General features: G+C 69.8%; 3 protein-coding genes and 2 long non-coding RNA genes across 11 annotated transcripts in view; 2 read left to right on the top strand and 3 right to left on the bottom strand.

Moving 5' to 3' along the window:
• The window catches only part of MECP2 (methyl-CpG binding protein 2), a 6,554-nt gene extending 4,671 nt beyond the window's left edge, over window positions 1-1,883 (bottom strand). The window contains exon 1 of the mRNA XM_083852753.1: window positions 1,822-1,883. The gene's annotated coding sequence lies outside the window, so the exon portion shown is untranslated. The remainder of the gene's footprint in view (window positions 1-1,821) is intronic.
• A 4,149-nt stretch (window positions 1,884-6,032) lies between these two features.
• LOC310890395 (blue-sensitive opsin) lies at window positions 6,033-12,893 on the top strand. Its single transcript, XM_083852755.1, has 5 exons — window positions 6,033-6,555; window positions 7,866-8,034; window positions 8,119-8,284; window positions 11,070-11,309; window positions 12,660-12,893. The coding sequence occupies exons 1-5, from the start codon at window positions 6,171-6,173 to the stop codon at window positions 12,786-12,788; spliced, it is 1,089 nt and encodes a 362-aa protein (XP_083708881.1). The 5' UTR covers window positions 6,033-6,170; the 3' UTR covers window positions 12,789-12,893.
• Window positions 9,470-12,708, bottom strand: LOC310890398. Of its 6 annotated transcripts, none has more exons than XR_014577230.1 (5): window positions 12,571-12,708; window positions 12,106-12,482; window positions 11,047-11,272; window positions 10,197-10,295; window positions 9,470-9,845 (listed from the first exon to the last, which is right to left on the bottom strand). It is a non-coding gene; the product is annotated as an uncharacterized lncRNA (long non-coding RNA). The 6 variants fall into 6 exon arrangements; XR_014577231.1 differs by having other exon boundaries at window positions 12,106-12,314; window positions 12,346-12,661; XR_014577232.1 differs by having other exon boundaries at window positions 12,106-12,225; window positions 12,262-12,661.
• A 2,548-nt stretch (window positions 12,894-15,441) lies between the features above and the next one.
• LOC310890396 (red-sensitive opsin) lies at window positions 15,442-22,621 on the top strand. Its single transcript, XM_083852756.1, has 6 exons — window positions 15,442-15,562; window positions 16,849-17,145; window positions 18,254-18,422; window positions 19,248-19,413; window positions 20,832-21,071; window positions 22,356-22,621. The coding sequence occupies exons 1-6, from the start codon at window positions 15,457-15,459 to the stop codon at window positions 22,467-22,469; spliced, it is 1,092 nt and encodes a 363-aa protein (XP_083708882.1). The 5' UTR covers window positions 15,442-15,456; the 3' UTR covers window positions 22,470-22,621.
• On the bottom strand, window positions 15,871-19,375 carry LOC310890399. 2 transcript variants are annotated; one of them, XR_014577236.1, is made up of 4 exons: window positions 19,256-19,375; window positions 18,117-18,389; window positions 16,823-17,033; window positions 15,871-15,907 (listed from the first exon to the last, which is right to left on the bottom strand). It is a non-coding gene; the product is annotated as an uncharacterized lncRNA (long non-coding RNA). The 2 variants fall into 2 exon arrangements; XR_014577237.1 differs by lacking the exon at window positions 15,871-15,907 and having other exon boundaries at window positions 17,001-17,140.
• Window positions 22,622-22,821: the final 200 nt, after the last annotated feature.

The following is a 22,821-nucleotide window of genomic DNA, read 5'->3' on the forward strand; positions in this document are numbered from 1 at the left end:
CCGCGGGATTTGGGGCGAAAAGGCGGGGTTTTGGGGCAAAAAGACAGGGTGCCGGGGCACGGGGTGCGGCCGGGGCCGTCGGCGCGAGGCCAGGGAGGCGGGAGGAGGATATTTCGGGGGAAAATCGGGGGGTTTTGGGTGCGGGACGGGGCTGCGCGGCTTAGCGTGAGGACGGCGTTTTGGGGCGAAACGCGGGGGTTTTGGGGCACGGGATGGGGCCGCACGCGTCAGCGTCCGGGCGACATTTTGGGGCGAAACGCTGCAATTTCGGGGCGTGGGACGGTACGCGCGCGTTAGCGTGGCGGCAGCGTTTTGGGGCAAAATCCTGCAATTTTGGGGCACTGGACGGGGCCGCACGTGGTAGCACGCGGACGACGTTTTGGGGCAAAACACCGCGATTTTGGGGCGTGGGACGGGCCGCGGGTGTTGGCGTGCGGACGAAGTTTTGGGGTAAAAAGCTGCGATTTCGGGGCGTGGGATGGGCCGCACGTGTTAGCGTGAGGATGGTGTTTTGGGGTAAAACGCCGCAATTTCGGGGCATGCGATGAGGCTGCGCGTGTTAGCGTGCGGACAGCGTTTTGGGGTAAAACACTGCGATTTCGGGGCCGGGACCAGGCCGCACGTGTTGGCGTGAGGGCACAATTTTGGGGTAAAATGCCGCAATTTTGGGGCACGCGACGAGGCCGTGCGTGTTAGCATGCAGACAAAATTTTGGGGTAAAAAGCCGCGATTTTGGGGCACGCGACGAGGCCGCGCGTGTTAGCGTGCGGACAGCATTTTGGGGTAAAAAGCTGCGATTTCGGGGCCGGGACCGGGCCGCGAGCGTCAGCGTGCGGCCGAGGTTTTGGGGCAAAACGCCGGCTTTCGGGCGGCGGAGGGGGCGTGAGCGGCCGCGCAAACTTTTGGGGCAAAACCCCGGGATTTCGGGGCACCGGCCAGGCCTGCGGGTGCCGCCCGGAGGCGGGCGTTTTGGGGCAAAACGCCGCGATTTCGGGGGCCGGGGGGGGGGGGGGGAAGGAAAACAGCAGAGTTAGGGGGCGGGGGCCGGGCGCGCGCGCGGCGTTTTGGGGTGAAAAGCGCGGGGATTGGGGCCGGGGGGGGGGAAGGGGGCGGGCCGGGGGGGGGCGGGAAATTTGGGGGGGGGCTGAGGGTTTTGGGGGGGAGCCGGGGGCTTGGGGGGGGGGCGAGGGGTTTGGGGGGGGCCGGGGGTTTTGGGGGGGGTCCGGGGGATGGGGGGGGGCTGGGGGTTTTGGGGGGGGTTCAGGGTTTTGGGGGGGGGGTCCCGGGTTTGGGGGGGGGCTGTGTGTTTTGGGGGGGGTCCGGGGGTTTTGGGGGGGCCCGGGGGTTCGGGGGGGGGTCTGAAGGTTTTGGGGGGGGTCCGGGGGTTTCATGGGGGGGGTCCCGGCGCCGGGGGGGCCCCGTTCTTGGCGGGGGGGGCCCTCCCCGGCTGATGACGCACTCACCGCCCCCCCCGCCCCCCCCCTCCCGGGGGGGTCCCGCCGCTTCCCCCGCCCCCCCCGCCCCCCCCCGGACCCGAGGGGAGGGGCCCACGGGGGGGGGGGTCCGAGAGGGGGGGGGGAGGGGGCTGAGGGGGGGGGGCTCAGGGGGGAGGGGGGGGGTCAGAGGGGGGGGGGCTCGGGGGGGGGGGCACAAGGGGAGGGGGGGGGGAGGCGCGGGAGGCGCGCGCCGGTCCCGTCCGCCCCCCCCCCCCCCCACCCAGAGCGGGGGGGGGGGGGCCGCGCGGTGCCGCCCCCCCCCGGCCGCCGCCCCCCCCTCCTTCAGAGCCCCCCCCCCCGCGATCGGGGCCCCCCCCCCGCTCACAGCCGCTCCTCGCCGCCGCTCGGCGCCGCCGCCATTTTCTTCGCAGCGAAGGAACCCGCGGGGGGGGGGGGGGGAAGGAGGGGGGGGGGGCCCCGAACCGAGCCGAGGAGGAAACCCGGAGCGGGCCCCCCCCCCCGCCGCGCGCCGATTGGCCCCGCGGCGCGTCGCTCAAGGCGGCGCCGCGCGGCGATTGGCCGGCGGGGCGCCCCCCGTGGGCGGGGCCCGCGCGGCGGCGGCGGCCGTTGGAATTGGCGGAAGCGCTGTCAGTTACGGCGCCCCCCCACCCCCCACCCCGCCGCCGGGGGGCGGGGCCGGCGGAGCGCGCGCGGCGGGCGATTGGCCGGCGGCCGGGACGCGGCGCTCCCATTGGCGGCGGCGACGCCCGTCGCGGCCCCCGCGGGGAGGGGAGGGGGGAGGGGGCAGCGCGCCGCGCTCCCTGCGGGGCTGGGCCGGGTTTGAAATTTAACGGCCGCAACGGCCGCCGGGCCACGCCCCCTCCGCGCGCCGGGCCACGCCCCCCCGGCCGGGCCACGCCCCGCAGCACCGGGGGGCGGGGGGGGGGGGGCACCGGGACGGGCCCGCGGGGGGCTCTGGGAACCCCCCGAGGGGGGCGAGGGGGAACCGGGGGGGGCCGGGGGGCGTTAACGGGGGCTCGGGGGGGGCTCTGGGGGCACCGGGACCCCCCGCGGGGCGTTTAGGGGCACCGGGGGGGGCTTTGGGGGGAGGTCGGGGGCACCGGGACCCCCCCCCGGGGGCTTTAGGGGCGTTGGGATGACCCCAAGGGTCACCAGGACCCCCCCTTGGGGGCTTTAGGGTCACCAGGACCCCCCCTCAGGGGCTTTAGGGACACCGGGACCCCCCCCGGGGGGCTTTAGGGTCACTGGGACCCCCCCACAAGGCCGTTAGGGGCGCTAGGATGACCCCAAGGGTCACTGGGACCCCCTCACGGGGGCTTTAGGGGCACCGGGACCCCCCCTCAGGGGCTTTAGGAGCGCTAGGATGACCCCAAGGGTCACCGGGACCCCCCCCCGGGACCTTTATGGGCACTGGGATCCCCCCACGGGGGCTTTAGGGGCACCGGGACCCCCCCACGAGGGCTTTAGGGGTGTTGGGATGACCCCAAGGGTCACTGGGACTCCCCCTCGGGGGCTTTAGGGTCACCAGGACCCCCCCACAGGGGCTTTAGGATCACCAGGACCCCCCCACGGGGCCTTTAGGGGCACCGGGACCCCCCTCGGGGGCTTTAGGGGCACCGGGACCCCCCCACGGAGCTCTTAGGGTCACCAGGACCCCCCCTCAGGGGCTTTAGGGACACCGGGACCCCCCCCGGGGGGCTTTAGGGTCACTGGGACCCCCCCACAAGGCCGTTAGGGGCGCTAGGATGACCCCAAGGGTCACTGGGACCCCCTCACGGGGGCTTTAGGGGCACCAGGACCCCCCCTCAGGGGCTTTAGGAGCGCTAGGATGACCCCAAGGGTCACTGGGACCCCCCCTGGGGGCTTTAGGGGCACTGGGACCCCCCCATGGGGCCTTTAGGGTCACCGGGACCCCCCCACGGGGGATTTAGGGGTGCTAGGATGACCCCAAGGGTCACCGGGACACCCCCACGGGGGCTTTAGGGGCACCGGGACCCCCCTACGAGGCCTTTAGCGTCACTGGGACACACCCATGGGGGCTCTTAGGGTCACTGGAACCCCCCACGGGGCTCTTAGGGGCACCGGGACTCCCCCACGGAACCTTTAGGGTCACCAGGACCCCCCCACGGGGCCTTTAGGGGCGCTAGGATGACCCCAAGGGTCACCGGGACCCCCCCCGTGGGGGCTTTAGGCTCACCAGAACCCCCACACGGGTCCCTTAGGGTCACCGGGTCCCCCAAGGGGCCTTTAGGGTCACCGGGGGGGGCTCTGGGAGGAGGTTGGGGGCACCGGGACCCCCCCGTGGGGTCTGAGTGGGCACCGGGACCACCCCACGGGCACCTGGACCCCCCCACAGGGGCTTTACGGGCACTGAGGGGGCTCTGGGGGGCTTTGGGGGCACCGGGACCCCCCCCACGGGCACCGGGACCCCCCACGGGGCCTTTAGGGTCACCGGGACCCCCCCACGGGGGCTTTAGGATCACCGGGACCCCCCCTCGGGGGCTTTAGGGGCACTGGGACCCCCCACGGGGGCTTTAGGGGCTCTGGGACCCCCCCACAGGGCCTTTAGGGTCACCGGGACCCCCCCACGGGGGCTTTAGGGGCACCGGGACCCCCCCACGGGGGTTTATGGGTCCCGCAGCCCCCCCATTCCCCCCCAGCAGCTGCCACCCTCTGCCCCCCCCCCCGCTGACGTCCCCTCGCCCCCCCCGGGGGTCCCGCGCCCCCCGCCCCGTAATCGCTCAGCTCCGGTCCCGATTTAGCCCTAATCCCCCCGGATCGGCCTCGTTAACACCCGGCCGCTAACGAGATTAGGGGGGGCTCGGCCCAACCGGGGGGGGGGACGCGGGGCAGGCCGGGAGGTGTAGTCCTGGGGGGGCAACGGGGGGGTCCGGAGGGGTTTTGGGGAGAAATGGGGGGATTTTGGGGTTGTGGGGGGGTTTTGGGGGGGGGGGGATTTGGGGTGCGGGGGGAGGGGTAATGGGATTGGGGGGGGGTCTGGAGTGGTTTTGGGGGAAAAGGGCGGGATTCGGGGTGTGGAGGTTAATGGGGGGATTTGGGGCGGGGGGGGAATTTGGGGTGCGGGGGGGGTTTGGGGTGCGGGGGGTACTTGGGGGGATTTGGGGTGCAGGGGGTTAATGGGATTTGGGGGGGGGCTGGAGTGGTTTGGGGGGAAAATGGGGGGATTTGGGGTACGGGGGGAACTGGGGGGATTTGGGGTGCAGGGGGTTAATGGGGCGAATTGGGGGGGTTGGGGGGTTAATGGGGTGCAGGGGGTATTGGGGTGATTTGGGGGATGGGGGGGTTATTGGGCAATGGGGGTAAAGGGGTGATTTGGGGGGGAATTGGGGGGATTTGGGTTCACGGGGGGGGAGTTTTGGCAGAATTTGGGGGCGTGGGAGGAAAATGGGGGGGCCAGGAGGGGGCCTCGGGGCGCAGGCGGCACCGGGACAATTCGGGGTCCGCAGCGGGATTTTGGGGGGCGCTGGAGGAATTGTGGGGTGCGGGTGGGAACGGGGCTATTAAAGGGGATTGGGGGCAATTCGGGGGTGGGGGGGTCGGGGAGGGTGTGAGGGGGGGGCCGGTGCCCCCCCCGCCCCCCCAAGCAGGCGCTAATCGGGGCTGGGGCGCGATTAGGAGCCCCCAAAGCGGCTTTGGGGCGGCTCAGCCCGGCTTGGCCGGCGCGGCGGCGGCTCAGCCCGGCTCAGCCCCGCTTGGCCGCGGGCTCAGCCCCGGGGGGGGGCCCGGCCCCCGCCCCCCCGCCCCCCCCGGCCCCCACCCTATAAAGGGCCCCGCGCCGGCCCCCCGCCCGCCCGCCCGCGGGGTCTTCGTCCCCGGCCGTCGCCTTCGTCCCCCGTTGGGGCGGCCTCGTCCCCACCCGTGGGCTTCGTCCTTACCGCGCGTCTTCATCCCCGCCCGTTGTCTTCATCGCCCTTCGTTGCGCCTCCATCCCGCGCCGCTGCCTCCGTCCCTGTCCGTTGTCTTCATCCCAGTTTGTTGCGTCCTCGTCCCTACCCGTTGTCTTCGTCCTCAACCGTTGTCTTCATCCTCGTCTGTTGTCTTCATCCCCATTTGGTGCGCCTTCATCCCCAACCATAGTCTTCATCCCTACCGGTCTTCTTCAACCCTAACCGTTGTCTTCGTTCCCCTCCATTGTCTTCGTTCCCCTCCATTGTCTTTGTCCCTCTCCGTTGTCCTCGTCCCCCTCCATTGTCTTCATCCCCATCCATAGTCTTCATCCCTACTGGTCTTCTTCAACCCCAACCGTAGCCTTCAACCCAACCCTTGTCTTCATCCCCATTTGCTGCGTCTTCATCGCTCCCCGTTGTCTTCATCCCGATCCGCAGTCTTCATCCCTACCGGTCGGCTTCATCCCCAACCGTTGTCTTCATCCCTACCCACTGTCTTCATCCCCACTGGTCTTCTTCATCCCCAGCCATTGTCTTCATCGCTCCCCGTTGTCTTCAACCCTATCCGTAGTCTTCATCCCTACCGGTCGTCTTCATCCCCGCCCGCTGTCTTCATCCCCATTTGTTGCGTCTTCATCCCCAACCACTGTCTTCGTCCCCACCCGTTGTCTTCATCCCCACCCGTTGTCTTCATCCCCATCCATAGCCTTCATCCCCACTGGTCTTCCTCACCCCCCACCCGCTGCCTTCACCCTCACCCACCGTCTTCACCCCCGTTCCCCGCGTCCCGCTCCCGCTCCCCGCCATGCGCCAGCCGCAGCCGGCGCGGGACGAGCTCCCGGAGGACTTCTACATCCCGATGGCGCTGGACGCGCCCAACCTGACGGCGCTCAGCCCCTTCCTGGTGCCGCAGACCCACCTGGGCAGCCCGGGGGTCTTCCGGGGGATGTCGGTGTTCATGTTCGTGCTGATCGCGCTGGGGGTGCCCATCAACAGCCTCACCATCTTCTGCACCGCCAAGTACAAGAAGCTGCGCTCGCACCTCAACTACATCCTGGTCAACCTGGCGGTCTCCAACCTCCTCGTCATCTGCGTCGGCTCCACCACCGCCTTCTACAGCTTCTCCCAGATGTACTTCGCCCTGGGGCCCACTGCCTGCAAGATCGAGGGCTTCGCCGCCACCCTGGGAGGTAGCGGGGGGCGCGGGGACGTGGGGACGTCGGGGTGCAGGGACGCAGGGCGTTGGGACGTGGGGGCGTTGGGACACGGGGATGTGGGGACATGGGGACGTTGGGACACAAGGACGCAGGGCATTGGGACGTGGGGACGTTGGGCCACGGGGACGTTGGGGTGCGGGGACGTTGGGACACGGGGATGTGGGGACACGGGGACATTGGGGTGCGGGGACACTGGGCCACGGGGACAGAGGGAGTTGGGACGTGGGGACATTGGGACACGGGGACATTGGGGTGCAGGGATGTTGGGACACGGGGATGTGGGGACACGGGGACGTGGGGCATTGGGTGTGTGGGACATGGGGACGTTGGGACACAGGGCATTGGGACATGGGGACGCGGGGACGTTAGACACGGGGACGTTGGGACGCGGTGACATTGGGACATGGGGCATTGGGTATGTGGGACGTGGGGACGTTGGGACATTTGGACGCAGGGAGGTTGGGACACGGGGACATTGGGATGTGGGGACAAGGGGACATTGGGACGTGGGGACGTTGGGACACGGGGCATTGGGATGCGGGGACGTGGGGATATGGGGACGCAGGGACATTGGACATGGGGATGTTGGGACGTGGCGACATGGGGCATTGGGTTTGTGGGACGCGGGGACATTGGGATGTGGGGACATTGGGACATGGAGCATTGGGATGCAGGGCATGGGGACGCGGGGACGTTGGACATGGGGACATTGGGACACGGGGACGTGGGGACATTGAGAGAGACATTGGGACAGGGGGACATTGGGACACAGGGACATTGGGACGCGGGGACAAGGGGACGTTGGGACATGGGGCACCGGGTGTGCGGAACACGGGGACATGGGGATGCGGGGAGGTTGGGATGGATGCGGGGACGTGGGGACATCGGGTGTTGGGTGTGTGGGACATGGGGATGTGGGGACGTTGGGATGTGGGGACGTTGGGGGTGTGGGGACACGGGGTGTGGGGACATCAGGACATGGGGAATTTGGGGGTGTGGGGACGTTGGGCGTGGGGACGTTGGGTCCGTGTGGATGTGGGGCACGGGGGACACCGGCGCGTGGGGACGTGAGGATGCAGAGACTACCGGGGACAGGGGGACGTGGACATGGGGCCGTGGGGACATATGGATATAGGGCCATAGGGATACAGGGCCACAGGGACATACGGATATAGGGCCACAGGGACATAGGGATATAGGGCCACGGGGACGCAGGGATATGGGGCCGTGGGGCCATGGGGCCGCGGGGCCGCGGGCACAGGAGGACGCGGTGCCGCCCGCAGGCATGGTGAGCCTGTGGTCGCTGGCGGTGGTGGCCTTCGAGCGCTTCCTGGTGATCTGCAAGCCCCTGGGCAACTTCACCTTCCGGGGCAGCCACGCGGTGCTGGGCTGCGCGGCCACCTGGGTGCTGGGGCTGGTGGCCTCGGCGCCGCCGCTCTTCGGCTGGAGCAGGTGGGGGCCGGCCGGGGGGGGGGGGGGGCACCGCGGGGGCAGGGGGCGCGGGGCCGGTGCCAGTGTGGCCGTCGCCGCCCCCAGGTACATCCCCGAGGGGCTGCAGTGCTCGTGCGGCCCCGACTGGTACACGACGGGCAACAAGTGGAACAACGAGTCCTACGTCCTCTTCCTCTTCTGCTTCTGCTTCGGCGTGCCCCTCACCATCATCGTCTTCTCCTACGGGCGCCTGCTCATCACGCTGCGCGCCGTGAGTGCCGCCGGGGGGGTGCGGGGGGGTCACTGGGGGGGGTCACTGGGGGGTCTTTGGGGCTGGGTGGGGGTCATTGGGAGTCATTGGGTGTCATTGGGTGTCATTGGGGGGTCATTGGGGCTGGTTGGGTGTCACTGGGAGTCATTGGGTGTCATTGGAGGGTCATTGGGGCTGGTTGGGTGTCACTGGGGGTCACTGGGTGTCATTGGGACTCATTGGGTGTCATTGGGGGGGTCATTGGGGCTGGTTGGGGGTTACTGGGGGGTCATTGGGTGTCATTGGGGCTCGTTGGGGTTCATTGGGAGTCATTGGGGGGCCATTGGGTGTCATCGGGGCTCGTTGGGGGTCACTGGGGGTCATTGGGTGTCATTGGGGCTCATTGGGAGGCACTGGGGTGTCATTGGGGCTCGTTAGGTGTCATTGGGGGGTTATTGGGGCTCATTGGGCTTCATTGGGAGTCAACTGGGGGTCATTGGGGCTGGTTGGGTGTCACTGGGGGGTCATTGGGTGTCATTGGGGCTGGTTGGGGGTCATTGGGGGTCATTGGGAGTCATTGGGCGGCCATTGGGTGTCACTGGGGGGTCATTGGGGCTGGTTGGAGGTCATTGGGTGTCATTGGGCGGCCATTGGGTGTCACTGGGGGGTCATTGGGGCTGGTTGGAGGTCATTGGGTGTCATTGGGCGGCCATTGGGAGGTCATTGGGGCTGGTTGGGTGTCACTGGGGGTCATTGGGGGGTCATTGGGAGTCATTGGGGCATCATTGGGGGGTCACTGGGTGTCACTGGGGGATCACGGGGCACCACTGGGGGTTCCTGAGCACCATGGGGCGCCACTGGGTGGCACTGGGAGCCCTTGGGGTCACTGGGGTGCCGCTGGGGGTCGCTGAACGCCACCGGGAGTCAGGGGGTGTCAGTGGGGGTCACCGGGCGTCGTTGGGGTGCCACCGGGAGTCCTCGGGGCATTGTTGGGGTGCCACCGAGGGGCACCGGCCATCGCTGGGGGGCACTGGGGGCCACTGAGGGTCACTGGGGGTCACTGGGGTGCCCTTGGGAGTCACTGGGGCGCCGTTAGGGGTCGCTGGGGGACATGGGGGCACCGCTGGCTGCCATTGGCTGTCCCCGGGCACCCCCCGCCCCGTGCCCCCTGCGCGCGGCGCAGCGCCGACCCAGACGGAGGCGGGGGCGGTGCCGGGGCCTTTATTGGGGAGGTGGGGGGACACCGGTGACGTCATCGCCGTGACGTCATCGGTGTGACGTCATGGCTGTGACGTCATGGCTGTGACGTCAGCGCTGTGACGTCACGGCCCCAGTGCCGGTGGCGCTGTCTCAGGGCGTCCCCGTGGTGACGTCACTTCCCCTTGTGCCCGCGGTGGTGATGTCACGTCCCCGCGGTGATGACGTCACTTCCCCTGTCATGATGTCACGGCCCCACGTGACCCGACGGTGGTGACACCATGCCCCCGCGGTGACGATGTCACGCCCCTGTGGCGCTGATGTCACGTCCCTATGATAATGACGTCACGTCCCCGCGTGTCCCCACGGCACTGCTGCCACGTCCCTGCGGTGATGATGTCACATCCGGTGGCAATGACGTCACGCCCCCACGGTGCTGATGTCACGTCCCCGCGTGTCCCCAAGCAATGAGGTCCCCTCCCCGTCACGATGACGTCACATCCCGCGGCAGTGACGTCACATCCCGCACCAGTGACGCCCCGCCCCGTGGCAGGGATGCTCCCTCCCACATCAGTGACGTCACCCCCTGCTCGATGACGTCACACCTTGTGTCAGTGTCCCACTCCCTGGCAATGACGTCACCCCCCGGTCAATGACGTCACCCCCCCCATGTAAATGGCGTCCCATCCCATATCGATGACGTCACGCCCCACGCCAACGACGCCCTGTGCCGTACCTTATCGATGACGTCACGCCCCACGCCGATGATGTCACAGCCCACATCGATGACACCACACTGTGTGTCAGTGACGTCACGCCCCACGTCAACGATGCCCTGCCCCACGTCAATGACGTCACACTGTATGTCAATGATGTCACGCCCCACGTCAGTGACACCCTGCCCCACGTCAATGATGTCACACCCCACGCCCATGATGTCATGTGCCATGTCAGTGACGTCATGCCCCATGTCAACGACGCCCTGCCCCACGTCAATGATGTCACGCTGTATGTCAATGACGTCATGCCCCATGTCAGTGACGTCATGCCCCACATCGACGCCGCCCTGCCCCACTTCGACGCCGCCCTGCCCCACGTCAATGACGTCACGCCCCACGTCAATGACGTCACGCCCCATGTCCATGACGTCACACTGTATGTCAATGACGTCACGCCCCGTGTCAGTGACATCATGCCCCACGTCAATGATGCCCTGCCCCATGTCAGCGATGTCACGCCCCATGTCCATGACGTCACACCGTGTGTCAATGACATCATGCCCCATGTCAACAACGCCCTGCCCCACGTCAACGACGTCACACTGTATGTCAATGACGTCACACTGTATGTCAATGACGTCACGCCCCACGTCAATGACGCCCTGCCCCACGTCAACGACGTCACACTGTATGTCAATGACGTCACACTGTATGTCAATGACGTCACGCCCCACGTCAATGACGCCCTGCCCCACATCAACAACGTCACACCCCACGTCAACGGCGTCACGCTGTATGTCAATGACGTCACGCCCCATGTCAACGACGTCACGCCCCACGCCAGCGCCGCCCCGCCCCGCGCCTTACCGTTGCCGTCCCGCCCGCGGCAGGTGGCGCGGCAGCAGGAGCAGTCGGCCAGCACGCAGAAGGCGGAGCGCGAGGTGACCAAGATGGTGGTGGTGATGGTGCTGGGCTTCCTGCTCTGCTGGGCGCCCTACACGGCCTTCGCGCTCTGGGTGGTGACGCACCGCGGGCGCAGCTTCGAGGTGGGGCTGGCCTCCGTGCCCTCCGTCTTCTCCAAGTCCTCCACCGTCTACAACCCCGTCATCTACGTCCTCATGAACAAGCAGGTGGGCGGGGCCGCGGGGGGCGGGGCCTAAAGGGGTGGGGCCTAAAGGGGCGTGGTCAAATGGGGGGCGTGGTCAAATGGGGGCGGGTCTAATGGGGCGGGGTTAACGGGGTGGGGGCAGGCTGGGGGTGGCGCCCAGCAGCACCCAATGAGGTTCTGTGACACCCAGTTACTCCCAGTGGTACCCAGTAAGGTCCCAGTAAGGTCCCAGCAGCATCCATTAAGAGCCCAGTAAGGTCCCAGCAGCACCCAGTAAGGTCCCAAGGCACCCAGTTACTCCCAGTGACACCCTGTTACTCCCAGTGACACCCAGTAAGGTCTCAGTGACACCCCGTAAGGCCCCAGTTAGGTCCCAGGGCACCCAGGAAGGTCCCAGTGAGGTCCCAGGGCACCCAGTTACTCCCAGTGACACCCAGTAAGGTCCCAGTGACACCCAGTAAGGTCCCAGTGAGGTCCCAGAGCACCCAGTCACTCCCAGTGGCACCCAGCAAGGTCCCAGCAGCACGCAGTGAGCCCAGTAAGCTCCCACTGACACCCAGTAAGAGCCCAGTAAGATCCCAGCAGCACGCAGTGAGGTCCCAGTAGCACTCAGTCGCTCCCAGTAAGACCCCAGCAACCCCCCACTGACATCCCCATGACATGCCCCAGTCCCCCCAGCCCCTCCCAGCCCCCCCCAGTCCCTCCCAGTCCTCCCAGTCCCCCGCAACGACAGCAGTAGGGGCCACCCCACCGGGCCAGGGTCACCCTGTGGGTCTCGGAGCTGCTGTGGGTTGCGGTGTTGCTATGGGTCACGGTACCTCTATGGGTCTCAGAACCGCTATGGGTCATGGTGCTGCGGGTGACAGTGTTGCTATGGGTCACGGTGCCTCTATGGGTCGCGGTGCTGTGGGTCGCGGTACCCCTATGGGTCGCGGTACCTCTACGGGTCGCGGTACCTCCATGGGTCGCGGTACCCCTATGGGTCGCGGTGCTGTGGGTCACGGTACCTCTATGGGTCGCGGTGCCCCTATGGGTCGCGGTGCTGTGGGTCACGGTACCTCTATGGGTCACGGTACCCCTATGGGTTGCGGTACTGTGGGTGACGGCGCCTCCATGGGTCGTGGTGCCCCTATGGGTTGCGGTGCCGTGGGTCATGGTGCCGTGGGTCGCGGTGCCTCCATGGGTCGCGTTACCTCTATGGGTCGCGGTGCCTCCATGGGTCGCGGTGCCTCCATGGGTCGCGGTGCCCCTATGGGTTGCGTTACCTCTATGGGTCACATTACCTCTATGGGTCGTGGTACCTCCGTGGGTCGCGGTGCCTCCGTGGGTGGCGGTGCCGCGGGTGACGTGGGGCTGGGTGCGGTGCCCGCAGTTCCGCTCGTGCATGCTGAAGCTGGTGTTCTGCGGGAGGAGCCCCTTCGGGGACGAGGACGACGTCTCGGGCTCCTCGCAGGCCACCCAGGTCTCCTCCGTCTCCTCCAGCCAGGTCTCGCCCGCGTAGGCTGCCCCACGGCGGGCCCTGCCCCACGGCGAGCCCTGCCCCACGGCGGGCCCTGCCCCACGGCGGGCCCTGCCCCACGGCGGGCCCTGCCCCACGGCGGGCTCAGCCCCACGGCGAGCCCTGCCCCACGGCGAGCCCTGCCCCACGGCGGGCCCTGCCCCACGGCGGGCTCAGCCCCACGGCAGGCCCAGCCCCAGCCCCACACCCCGGGCTCCCCCCCAGCAGCGTGGGGCTGCGGCCGCCCCCCAAGCGTGGGGTGCCCGCCGTGGGGCAGCCCCCCCCCCCCGTTGTACATAACCCCCGCGGCATTAAAGGCTGGAGACGCAGCCCCCGGCCCCACAAGTGTTTGTTGGGGGGCAGTGGGGGGGGGATGTGGGGTGGGGGGGCGGTGTGGGGCGCCCCACGGCGGGGGGGCCGCGCGGCCGAGTTCTGCTAGTAGTGAGCTCGCGGCAGGGACAGTTCAGAACTAGCGGAATTCCTGCCGCACGGCCCCACGGCGGGCACGGCCCCACGGCGCCCCACAGGACCCACGGCTGCCCCATGGAGCCCCACAGGACCCGCAGCCCCACAGCGTCGCCCCCCCTCCATGCGTCCCATGGGTCCCGCGGCTCCCCTGTGGGGCACGGGTTGGCCCCGCGGGTTCCCTGCCCCACAGCGGCCCCGCAGCCGCCCCATGGGTGCCCCCCCCTCGCCCCATAGAGCCCCGTAAGGGATCCAGCCCCACAGCGCCCCATAGCCGCCAACACCCGACAGCGCCCAGCCAGCCCCACAGCGCCCCGCAGCCACCTCTGCCCCATAGTGCCCCACAACCACCCCCACCCCACAGCACCCCACAACCACCATTGACCCATAGCACCCCACAACCACCCCTGCCCCACAGCGCCCATCTCCCCATGGCACTCAGCCAGCCCCACAGCGCCCCACAACCGCCATCACCCCACAACCCCCCCTGCCCTACATCACCCCACAACCGCCCCCACCCCACAGCGCCCCACAACCACCATTGACCCACATCACCCCACACCCCCCCCGCCCCACATCTCCCCACACCCCCCAGCACTTATCTGCCTCCATCTCCGGGCCCTCGGGGTGCTGTGGGGAGAGCACCTGGGGGGGGGCTCACGGACCGTGCCCCACAGCGCCCCACGGCCCCTGCCCCACGGCGCCCCACGCCCCGGCGGCCGCCCCACCGCTCTCCCCGTGCCCAGCCGGGCGCCCCCTTTTCCGCGCCGCCAGATTACGGCGGCCCCTGCCCCCCCCCCCCCCCCTAATCGCGCTCCCCCGGGGCGACCCCGAAAATCCCCGGATTAGGGGGGGGCGCAGCGGGATTAGGGGCAGCGCCCCACGGCAGCCGTGGGGCGGCCCCCGCCTCGGGGCCCCTCGTTAATCCCCTAATTGCTAATGAGGGCTTTGGGCTATTTTTAAGGGGGCTGGGGGCCGGGGGCGCCCCCCCTTCCCCCCCCCCCCCGCCCTACTTGGCCCCGTGCCGGTGCCCCCCGTGATGTAACCGTGGGGACCCACGGCGGACGCTGTGGGGCGGGAGGGGGGTGGGAGCCCCGCTATGGGGCTGGAGGGGGGCTGGAGCCCTGCTATGGGGCAGAAGTGGGGCAGGAGTGGGGCTGTAGCCCCGCTATGGGGCAGGAGGGGGGTGGGAGTCTCGCTATGGGGCGGGAGTGGGGCAGGAGTGGGGCTGGAGCCTCGCCGTGGGGCAGAGCAGAATGCCCGCTGTAGGGCATCCTATGGGGCTGCGCCCCCCAACCATGCAGGCCACCCCATGGCGTGCCCCATAGCGTCGGGCCCCCCAACCGTGTGGGGCTGCAGGCTGCCCCACAGCGTGCCCCATAGCGTCGTGCCCCATAGGGTCGAGCCCCATAGGGCTGAGCCCCCCAACCGTGTGGGGCTGCAGGCTGCCCCACAGCGTGCCCCATAGGGCCGAGCCCCATAGCGTCGAGCCCCATAGGGTCAAGCCCCCCAACCATGTGGGGCTGCAGGCTGCTCCACAGCGTGCCCCATAGGATCGTGCCCCATAGGGCCGAGCCCCCCAACCACATGGGGCTGCTGCCCACCCCATGGCGTGCCCCATAGGGTCAAGCCCCACAGCGCCGAGCCCCATAGGATCGAGCCCCACAGCACCGAGCCCCCCAACCATGTGGGGCTGCCGCCCACCCCATGGCGTGCCCCATAGGGTCGAGCCCCACAGCACCGAGCCCCACAGCGCTGAGCCCCATAGGATCGAGCCCCATAGGGCCGAGCCCCATAGGGCTGAGCCCCCCAACCACATGGGGCTGCCGCCCACCCCATGGCGTGCCCCATAGGGTCGAGCCCCATAGCGCCGAGCCCCATAGGGCCAAGCCCCATAGCGCCGAGCCCCATAGGGCCAAGCCCCATAGGGCCGAGCCCCCCAGGGCTGAGCCCCCCAACCAGGCGGGGCTGCCGGCCGCCCCATGGTGCGCCCCATAGCGCCGAGCCCCCCGCCCGTCCCTTGGGATTAGCGGCCGCCCTCGGCCCGGTCACCCCGGGCCCGTCCGGGTGACGCGGGGCCGCTGCCCCCCCCCCCCCCCCGCCCCCAATTAAGGGATCAGGGGGCGCGGGGGGGGCTGGGGGGGGGGGCGGGTAATCCGAGGGGGGGGATAAGAGCGGCCCCGGCGCCCCCGGCGGCGGCAGCACCATGGCGGCGGGCTGGGAGGCGGCGTTCGCCGCGCGCCGGCGGCACGAGGACGAGGACACGACGCGGGACAGCGTCTTCACCTACACCAACAGCAACAACACCCGCGGTGAGCGCGGCGCGGGCGGGCGGCGGCGGCGGTGGCCTTGCCTGGTGGCCGTGGCACCCGGCGGTGGCCTTGCCTGGTGGTGGTGGCACTCGGTTGCGTGGTTCCCTGGTGCCGGGGTCACTTGGTGCCGGTGTCACTGGGTTCCGTGGTTCCCCAGTGCCGGTGTCACTCGGTGGCCGTGTCACCCAGTTGCGTGGTTCCCTGGTGCCGGTGTCACCCGGTGCCGGTGTCACCTGGTGCTGGTGTCACTTGGTGCCGGTGTCACCGGGTTCCGTGGTTCCCCAGTGCCGGCGTCACCCGGTGGCCATGTCTCTTGGTGCCGGTGTCACCCGGTGCCGGTGTCACCTGGTGCTGGTGTCACTTGGTGCCGGTGTCACCAGGTTCCGTGGTTCCCCAGTGCCGGCGTCACCCGGTGGCCATGTCTCTTGGTGCCGGTGTCACCCGGTTGCGTGGTTCCCTGGTGCCGGTGTCACTTGGCGGGCACGTCACCCGGTGCTGGTGTCACCCGGTGCCAGTGTCACCCGGTGCCGGTGTTACCTGGTGTCGGTGTCACCCAGTTCCCCGGTGGTGGTGTCACCCGGTGGCACGGTTCTCCATTGATGGTGTCACCTGGTGCCGGTGTCACCCGGTGCCAGTGTCACCCGGTGGCCGTGTCACCCGGTGGCGTGGTTCCCCATTGGCGGTGTCACCCGGTGCTGGTGTCACCTGGTGCCTGTGCCAGCCGGTATTGGTGTCACCCGGTGCCAGCGTCACCCGTTGCTGGTGTCACCCAGTGCCGGTGTTACCTGGTGCTGGTGCTGCCTGGTTCCAGTGTCACCTGGCGCCAGTGTCACCCGGTACTGGTGCTACCCAGTATGTGTGTCACCCGGTGTTGGTGTCACCCGGTGCTGGTGCTACCCGGTTCCAGTGTCACCCGGTGCTGGTATCACCCAGTGCTGGTGTCACCCGGTTCCAGCGTCACCCAGTATTGGTGTCACCCGGTGTCAGCATCACCCGGTGCTGGTGTCACCCGGTGCCGGTGCTACCCAGTATTGGTGTCACTCGGTGTTGGCATCACCCGGTGCCAGTGTCACCCAGTGCCGGTGTTACCTGGTGCCAGTGCCACCCGGTTCCAGCATCACCCAGTACTGGCGTCACCCGGTGTCGGCGTCACCCGGTTCTAATGTCACCCAGTACTGGTGTCACCCGGTGTCGGCGTCACCCGGTTCCAGCGTCACCCAGTGCTGGTGTCACCCGGTGCCGGCGTCACCCCGGCGTCACCCGGTCGTGACGCGGTGCCGCCGCAGGTCCCTTCGAGGGCCCCAACTACCACATCGCGCCGCGCTGGGTGTACAACCTGACGTCGCTGTGGATGATCTTCGTGGTGGTGGCGTCGGTGTTCACCAACGGGCTGGTGCTGGTGGCCACCTGGAAGTTCAAGAAGCTGCGGCACCCCCTCAACTGGATCCTGGTCAACCTGGCCGTGGCCGACCTGGGCGAGACGGTGATCGCCAGCACCATCAGCGTCATCAACCAGATCTCGGGGTACTTCGTGCTGGGCCACCCGCTCTGCGTCGTCGAGGGCTACACCGTGTCCGCCTGCGGTGAGAGGGCGGGGGGAGGTGGGGGGTGTGGGGCTGGGAAATGGGGCACTGGGGGTGTGGGGCTGGGGGGTGTGGGGCTGGGGGGTGTGGGGCTGGGAGATGGGGCACTGGGGGGTGTGGGGCTGGGGGTGTGGGGCTGGGAGATGGGGCACTGGGGGGTGTGGGGCTGGGAGATGGGGCACTGGGGGTGTGGGGCTGGGGGGTGTGGGGCTGGGGGGTGTGGGGCTGGGAGATGGGGCACTGGGAGGTGTGGGGCTGGGGGGTGTGGGGCTGGGGGGTGTGGGGCTGGGAGATGTGGGGCTGGGGGTGTGGGGCTGGGGGGTGTGGGGCTGGGAAATGGGGCACTGGGAGGTGTGGGGCTGGGGGGTGTGGGGCTGGGGGGTGTGGGGCTGGGAGATGGGGCACTGGGGGGTGTGGGGCTGGGAGATGGGGCACTGGGGGGTGTGGGGCTGGGAGATGGGGCACTGGGAGGTGTGGGGCTGGGGGTGTGGGGCACTGGGAGGTGTGGGGCTGGGAGGGGGAAGTTTTGGGACACTGGGAATTGTAGGGCTGGGAGGTGTGGGGCTGGAGCTGGGAGATGTGGGGCACTGAGGGGTGTGGGGCTGGGAAATGTGGGGCTGGGAAATGTGGGGCTGGGAAATGGGGCACTGGGAGCGGGAAGTTTTGGGACACTGGGAATGATGGGGCTGGGAGCTGTGGGGCGCTGGGAGAAGTGGGGCTGGAAAACGTGGGGCTGGAAGCTGTGGGGCAGAGAGGCGTGGGGCTGGGAAGTAGAGGAGTGGGAGACGTGGGGCTGGGAAATGTGGGGCTGGGAAATGTGGGGCTGGGACCCACAGGGCGCTGAGAGCTGTGGGGCCGGGACCTGCGGGACCTCAGGGATGTGGGGCCAGGAACGGGCACACAGAGCGCCGTGGGGCCCAGATGTGGGGCAGGGAGCGAGGCAGCACAGCCACGGAGGGGGGGGCACGCACCGGGGGTCCGCGTGCCGTCGGTCTGCGCACCGTGGGTGGCAGCGCCGTGGGTCCCTGCGCCGTGGGTCCCCGCGCCGTGGGTCCCCGCGCCGTGGGTCCCCGCGCCGTGGGTCGCAGCGCCGCGGGCCGCCCCGCAGGCATCACGGCGCTGTGGTCGCTGGCCATCATCTCGTGGGAGCGCTGGTTCGTGGTGTGCAAGCCCTTCGGCAACGTCAAGTTCGACGGGCGGCTGGCGGTGGCCGGGATCCTCTTCTCCTGGCTCTGGTCCTGCGCCTGGACCGCGCCGCCCATCTTCGGCTGGAGCAGGTGGGGGGGGCCTGCCCCACGGCTGCCCCACGGCTGCCCCACGGCCACCCTATAGCCACCCCACAGCCTCCCCCATAGCTGTCCCACGGCTGCCCCATAGCTTCTCCATAGCTGCCCCATGGCCACTGTGTCCCATAGCTGCCCAATAGCTGCCCTGCCCCATAGGTGCCCCACGGCTGCCCCACAGCCACCCCACGGCCACCCTATAGCCTGCCCCACAGCTGTCCTGCCCCATAGCTGCTCCACAGCCGCCCCATAGCCACCCCATAGCCACCTCAGAGCCACCCCATGACCACCCCGTGCCCCATAGCCACCCCACAGCCACCCTATAGGCACCCCATAGCTGCCCCATAGCCACCCTGTGTCCCACAGCCACCCCATAGCCACCCCACGGCCACCCCATAGCCACCCCGTGCCCCATAGCCACCTCAGAGCCACCCCATGGCCACCTTGTGCCCCATAGCCACCCCATAGCTACCCCACAGCTGCCCCATAGCCACCTCAGAGCCACCTCGTGGCCACCCCGTGCCCCATAGCCACCCCATAGGCACCCCACAGCTGCCCCATAGGCACCCCATAGCTGCCCCACAGCCACCCCATGGCCACCCTATGGCCGCCCCGTGCCCCACAGCCACCCCATAGCCACCCTGTGCCCCACAGGCACCCCACAGCTGCCCCATAGCCACCTCAGAGCCACCCCATAGCCACCCTGTGCCCCACAGCCGCCCCATGGCTGCCCCACGGCCACCCCACGGCCGCCCCGTGCCCCCTAGCCACCCCCTAGCCGCCCCACGGCCGCCCCACGGCCCCACGCGCCCCGCGCAGGTACTGGCCCCACGGGCTGAAGACGTCGTGCGGCCCCGACGTGTTCAGCGGCAGCTCGGACCCGGGCGTGCAGTCCTACATGGTGGTGCTGATGCTCACCTGCTGCTTCTTCCCCCTCGCCATCATCGTGCTCTGCTACCTGCAAGTCTGGCTCGCCATCCGCGCGGTGAGCCCCCCCCAGGGACCCCCCCGGACCCCCCGGGACCCCCCCCAGGACCCCCAGCCCCTCCCGGCCCCACTGATTCCTTCCTGACCCCGATCCGCGCCCCGCTGCCCTCCCTGCCCCACTGATCCCCTCCCGCCCCACTGCCCCTGAGCCCCCCTTCCTGCCCCACTGACCCGCCCCCGCCCCACTGACCCCCATCCTCTCCTTCCTGCCCCACTGACCCCCTTCCTGCCCCGCTTCCCCCCCCCACTGATCCCTTCCCGCCCCACTGACCCCCCCTGCCCCACTAACCCCCCCCTGCCCCACTGACCCCCTTATTCTCTCCCCCCCCGATCCCCTCCTGCCCCACTGCCCCCAATCCCCCCCCACTGATCCCCTCCCGCCCCCCTGCCCCCCTGATCCCCCTCCCTCCCTTCCTGTCCCACTGCCCCCCAGCCCCACCGACCCCCCCCAGCCCCACTGACCCCCCTGCTCCCCCCCGCTGCCCCCCAGCCCTGTTGACTCCCCCCAGACCCCCTGATCCCCCCCACCCCCTACAGCCCCATTGACCCCCCCACACCCCATTGACCCCACCCCCACCCCATTAACCCCCCCAGCCCCACCGACCCCCTCACACCCCATTGACCCCCCCTCACCCCATAAACTCCCCCCAGCCCCACCGACCCCCCCCAGCCCCACCGACCCCCCACCCCCATTGACCCCCCCAGCCCCATTGACCCCCCCCAGCCCCATTGACCCCCCCACACCCCATTGACCCCCCCCAGCCCCATTGACCCCCCCAGCCCCACCGACCCCCCCCAGCCCCACCGACCCCCCCCACCCCATTACCCCCCCACACACCCCATTGACCCCACCCCCACCCCATTGACCCCCCCCAGCCCCATTGACCCCCCCACATCCCAGTGACCCCCATTAACCCCCCCCAGCCCCACTGTGTCCCCCCCCAGCCCCATTAACCCCCCCACACCCCATTGACCCCCCCATCCCCATTGACCCCCCCACACCCCATTGACCCCCCCCAGCCCCACCGACCCCCCCCAGCCCATTAACCCCCCCAGCCCATTAACCCCCCCACCTCCCCCAGCCCCATTAACTCCCCCCAGCCCCACTAATTCTCCCCCAGCCTCATTAACCCCCCCAGTGCCACTGCCCCCTCAGCCCCACCGACCCCCCCCAGCCCCACCGACTCCCCACACCCCATTGACCCCCCTCACCCCATTGACCTCCCCCAGCCCCATTGACCCCCCCAGCCGCATTGACCCCCCCCCACCCCCCATTAACCCCCCCAGCCCCATTGACCCCCCCACCCCCCCCACCCCATTAACCCCCCCCATCCCCATTAACTTCCTCCAGCCCCATTGACCGCCCCCCCCCAGCCCCATTAACCCCCCCCCGACCCCCCCCGGCCCCCCCCGCAGGTGGCGGCGCAGCAGAAGGAGTCGGAGTCGACGCAGAAGGCGGAGAAGGAGGTGTCGCGCATGGTGGTGGTGATGATCGCGGCCTACTGCCTCTGCTGGGGGCCCTACACCTGCTTCGCCTGCTTCGCCGCCGCCAACCCCGGCTACGCCTTCCACCCGCTGGCGGCCGCGCTGCCCGCCTACTTCGCCAAGAGCGCCACCATCTACAACCCCATCATCTACGTCTTCATGAACCGCCAGGTGCGGGGGGCGCGGGGCGGGGGTGTGGGGTGGGATGGGGGGCTGGGGGGCGTGGGGCAGGATGGGGAGTGGGGGTGGGGGGTGTGGGGCGGGATGGGGAAGGGGGCTGGGGGGTGTGGGGCAGGATGGGGGATGTGGGGTGGGCTGGGGAATGGGGCTGTGGGGCCGGGTGTGGGGCTGGGGGATGTGGAATGGGGCTGGGGGGTGTGGGGCAGGCTGGGGGGGCCACAAGAGATGTGGGGGGTGTGGGGTGGGATAGAGAATGGGGCTGGGGGGCATGGGGCAGGATGGGGGGCATGGGGTGGGATGGGGAATGGGGCTGGGGGGTGTGGGGCTGGGTGTGGGGTGGGGCGGGATGGGGAATGGAGCTGGGGGGTGTGGGTCGGGGCATTGGGTTGGGGCTGGGGGGTGTGGGGCGGGGTGGGGAATGGAGCTGGGGGGTGTGGGGCAGGATGGGGGGCCTGGTGTGGGGCTGGGGGGTGTGGGGTGGGCTGGGGAATGGGGCTGGGGGGTGTGGGGTGAGCTATGGGGTGAGGTGTGGGGCTGGGGGGTGTGGCACAGGATGGGGAACGGGGCTGGAGGGTGTGGGGCGGGATGGGGGGTGTGGGATGTGGGGCTGGGAGATGGGGGGTTGGTTGTGGGGTGGGGCTGGGAGATGTGAGGTGGGATGCGGAATGGGGATGGGGGGTGTGGGGCGGGATGGGGAATGGGGCTGGGCGATGTGGGGTGGGATGGGGGGCCGAGTGTGGGGCTGGGGGGTGTGGGGCGGGCTGTGGGAGATGTGGGTCACGGGGTGAAGACACGGAATTGGGATTGGGAATAGGGTAGGCTGTGGAGTGGGCTGTGGGGCAGGGGGACGTGGATGGGCTGGGGGCTGCGGGGTGGGGATGTGGGGCTGGGCTGGGGCTGGGGAACAAGGCTGGGGGCGGTGGGGCTGGGCCGTGGGGCCAGGACATGGGACGTGGGGCCGGGATGGAGGACAGGACGTGGGGCAGGGGGCTGTGGGGCTGAGGGCTGTGGGGCAGGGGGCTGCCGTGGGTTGTTGTGGGGCACAGTGTGGGGCTGGGGGCTGTGGGGCTGCCATGGGGCTGCTGTGGGGCCGGGCTGTGGGGCCAGGACCCAGGCTGTGGGGCAGGGACGTGTGGGGCACGGTGTGGGGCTGCCATGGGGCCGCCGTGGGTTGTTGTGGGGCACGGTGTGGGGCTGGGGGCTGTGGGGCCGCCACGGGCCAGGCCGCGGGCCCCGCCGCGCCCCTGACCCCCCCCGTTTCCCCCCGCCGCGCAGTTCCGTAACTGCATCCTGCAGCTGTTCGGCCGCAAGGTTGACGACGGCTCCGAGGTGTCCGCGTCCCGCACCGAGGTCTCCTCCGTCTCCAGCTCCTCCGTGGCGCCCGCGTAGGGCCGGGGCCGGCGGCGCCGCCTCCGGGGCCCGCTCCGGGGCCTAGGCCGCCGACTAGGCCGCGGCCGTCGCCATGGTTACCGCCCCGCTTCCCGCCCCGCCGTCGCCGCGGCAACGCCCCCGCCCCCCTGTACAGCCCCGCCCCCGCTGTAGCCAATAAAGGCTCGGACCTTCTGTAGCCCGCGGCCAATGGGGGAGCGGCGCTCCGGCGCGCCGCGCGGCGGTTGGCGAGCGGGGCTGTCCGTCTCCGCGAGGCCCCGCCCTCCCGCGGAGGGAGGGAGGGAGGGAGGGAGGGAGGAGGCGCCTCCTCCAATCGGCGCGGCGGGAGGATGCCGCGCGGTGATTGGCCGAG

This window comes from Anser anser, assembly GCF_964211835.1.
Source record: "Anser anser genome assembly, contig: HAP1_SCAFFOLD_410, whole genome shotgun sequence".
Taxonomy (NCBI): Eukaryota; Metazoa; Chordata; class Aves; order Anseriformes; family Anatidae; genus Anser; species Anser anser.

What these genes read in the sequence shown, in the direction of transcription:
- LOC310890395 (XM_083852755.1), top strand. Translation starts at nt 6,171, where the DNA reads ATGCGCCAGCCGCAGCCGGCGCGGGACGAGCTCCCGGAGGACTTCTAC. An exon ending in CCGCTCTTCGGCTGGAGCAG is followed by an intron (nt 8,035 to 8,118) that starts GTGGGGGCCGGC and finishes CGCCGCCCCCAG; the next exon opens with GTACATCCCCGAGGGGCTGC. An exon ending in ACGTCCTCATGAACAAGCAG is followed by an intron (nt 11,310 to 12,659) that starts GTGGGCGGGGCC and finishes CGGTGCCCGCAG; the next exon opens with TTCCGCTCGTGCATGCTGAA.
- LOC310890396 (XM_083852756.1), top strand. Translation starts at nt 15,457, where the DNA reads ATGGCGGCGGGCTGGGAGGCGGCGTTCGCCGCGCGCCGGCGGCACGAG. An exon ending in CTACACCGTGTCCGCCTGCG is followed by an intron (nt 17,146 to 18,253) that starts GTGAGAGGGCGG and finishes GCCGCCCCGCAG; the next exon opens with GCATCACGGCGCTGTGGTCG. An exon ending in ACGTCTTCATGAACCGCCAG is followed by an intron (nt 21,072 to 22,355) that starts GTGCGGGGGGCG and finishes CCCGCCGCGCAG; the next exon opens with TTCCGTAACTGCATCCTGCA.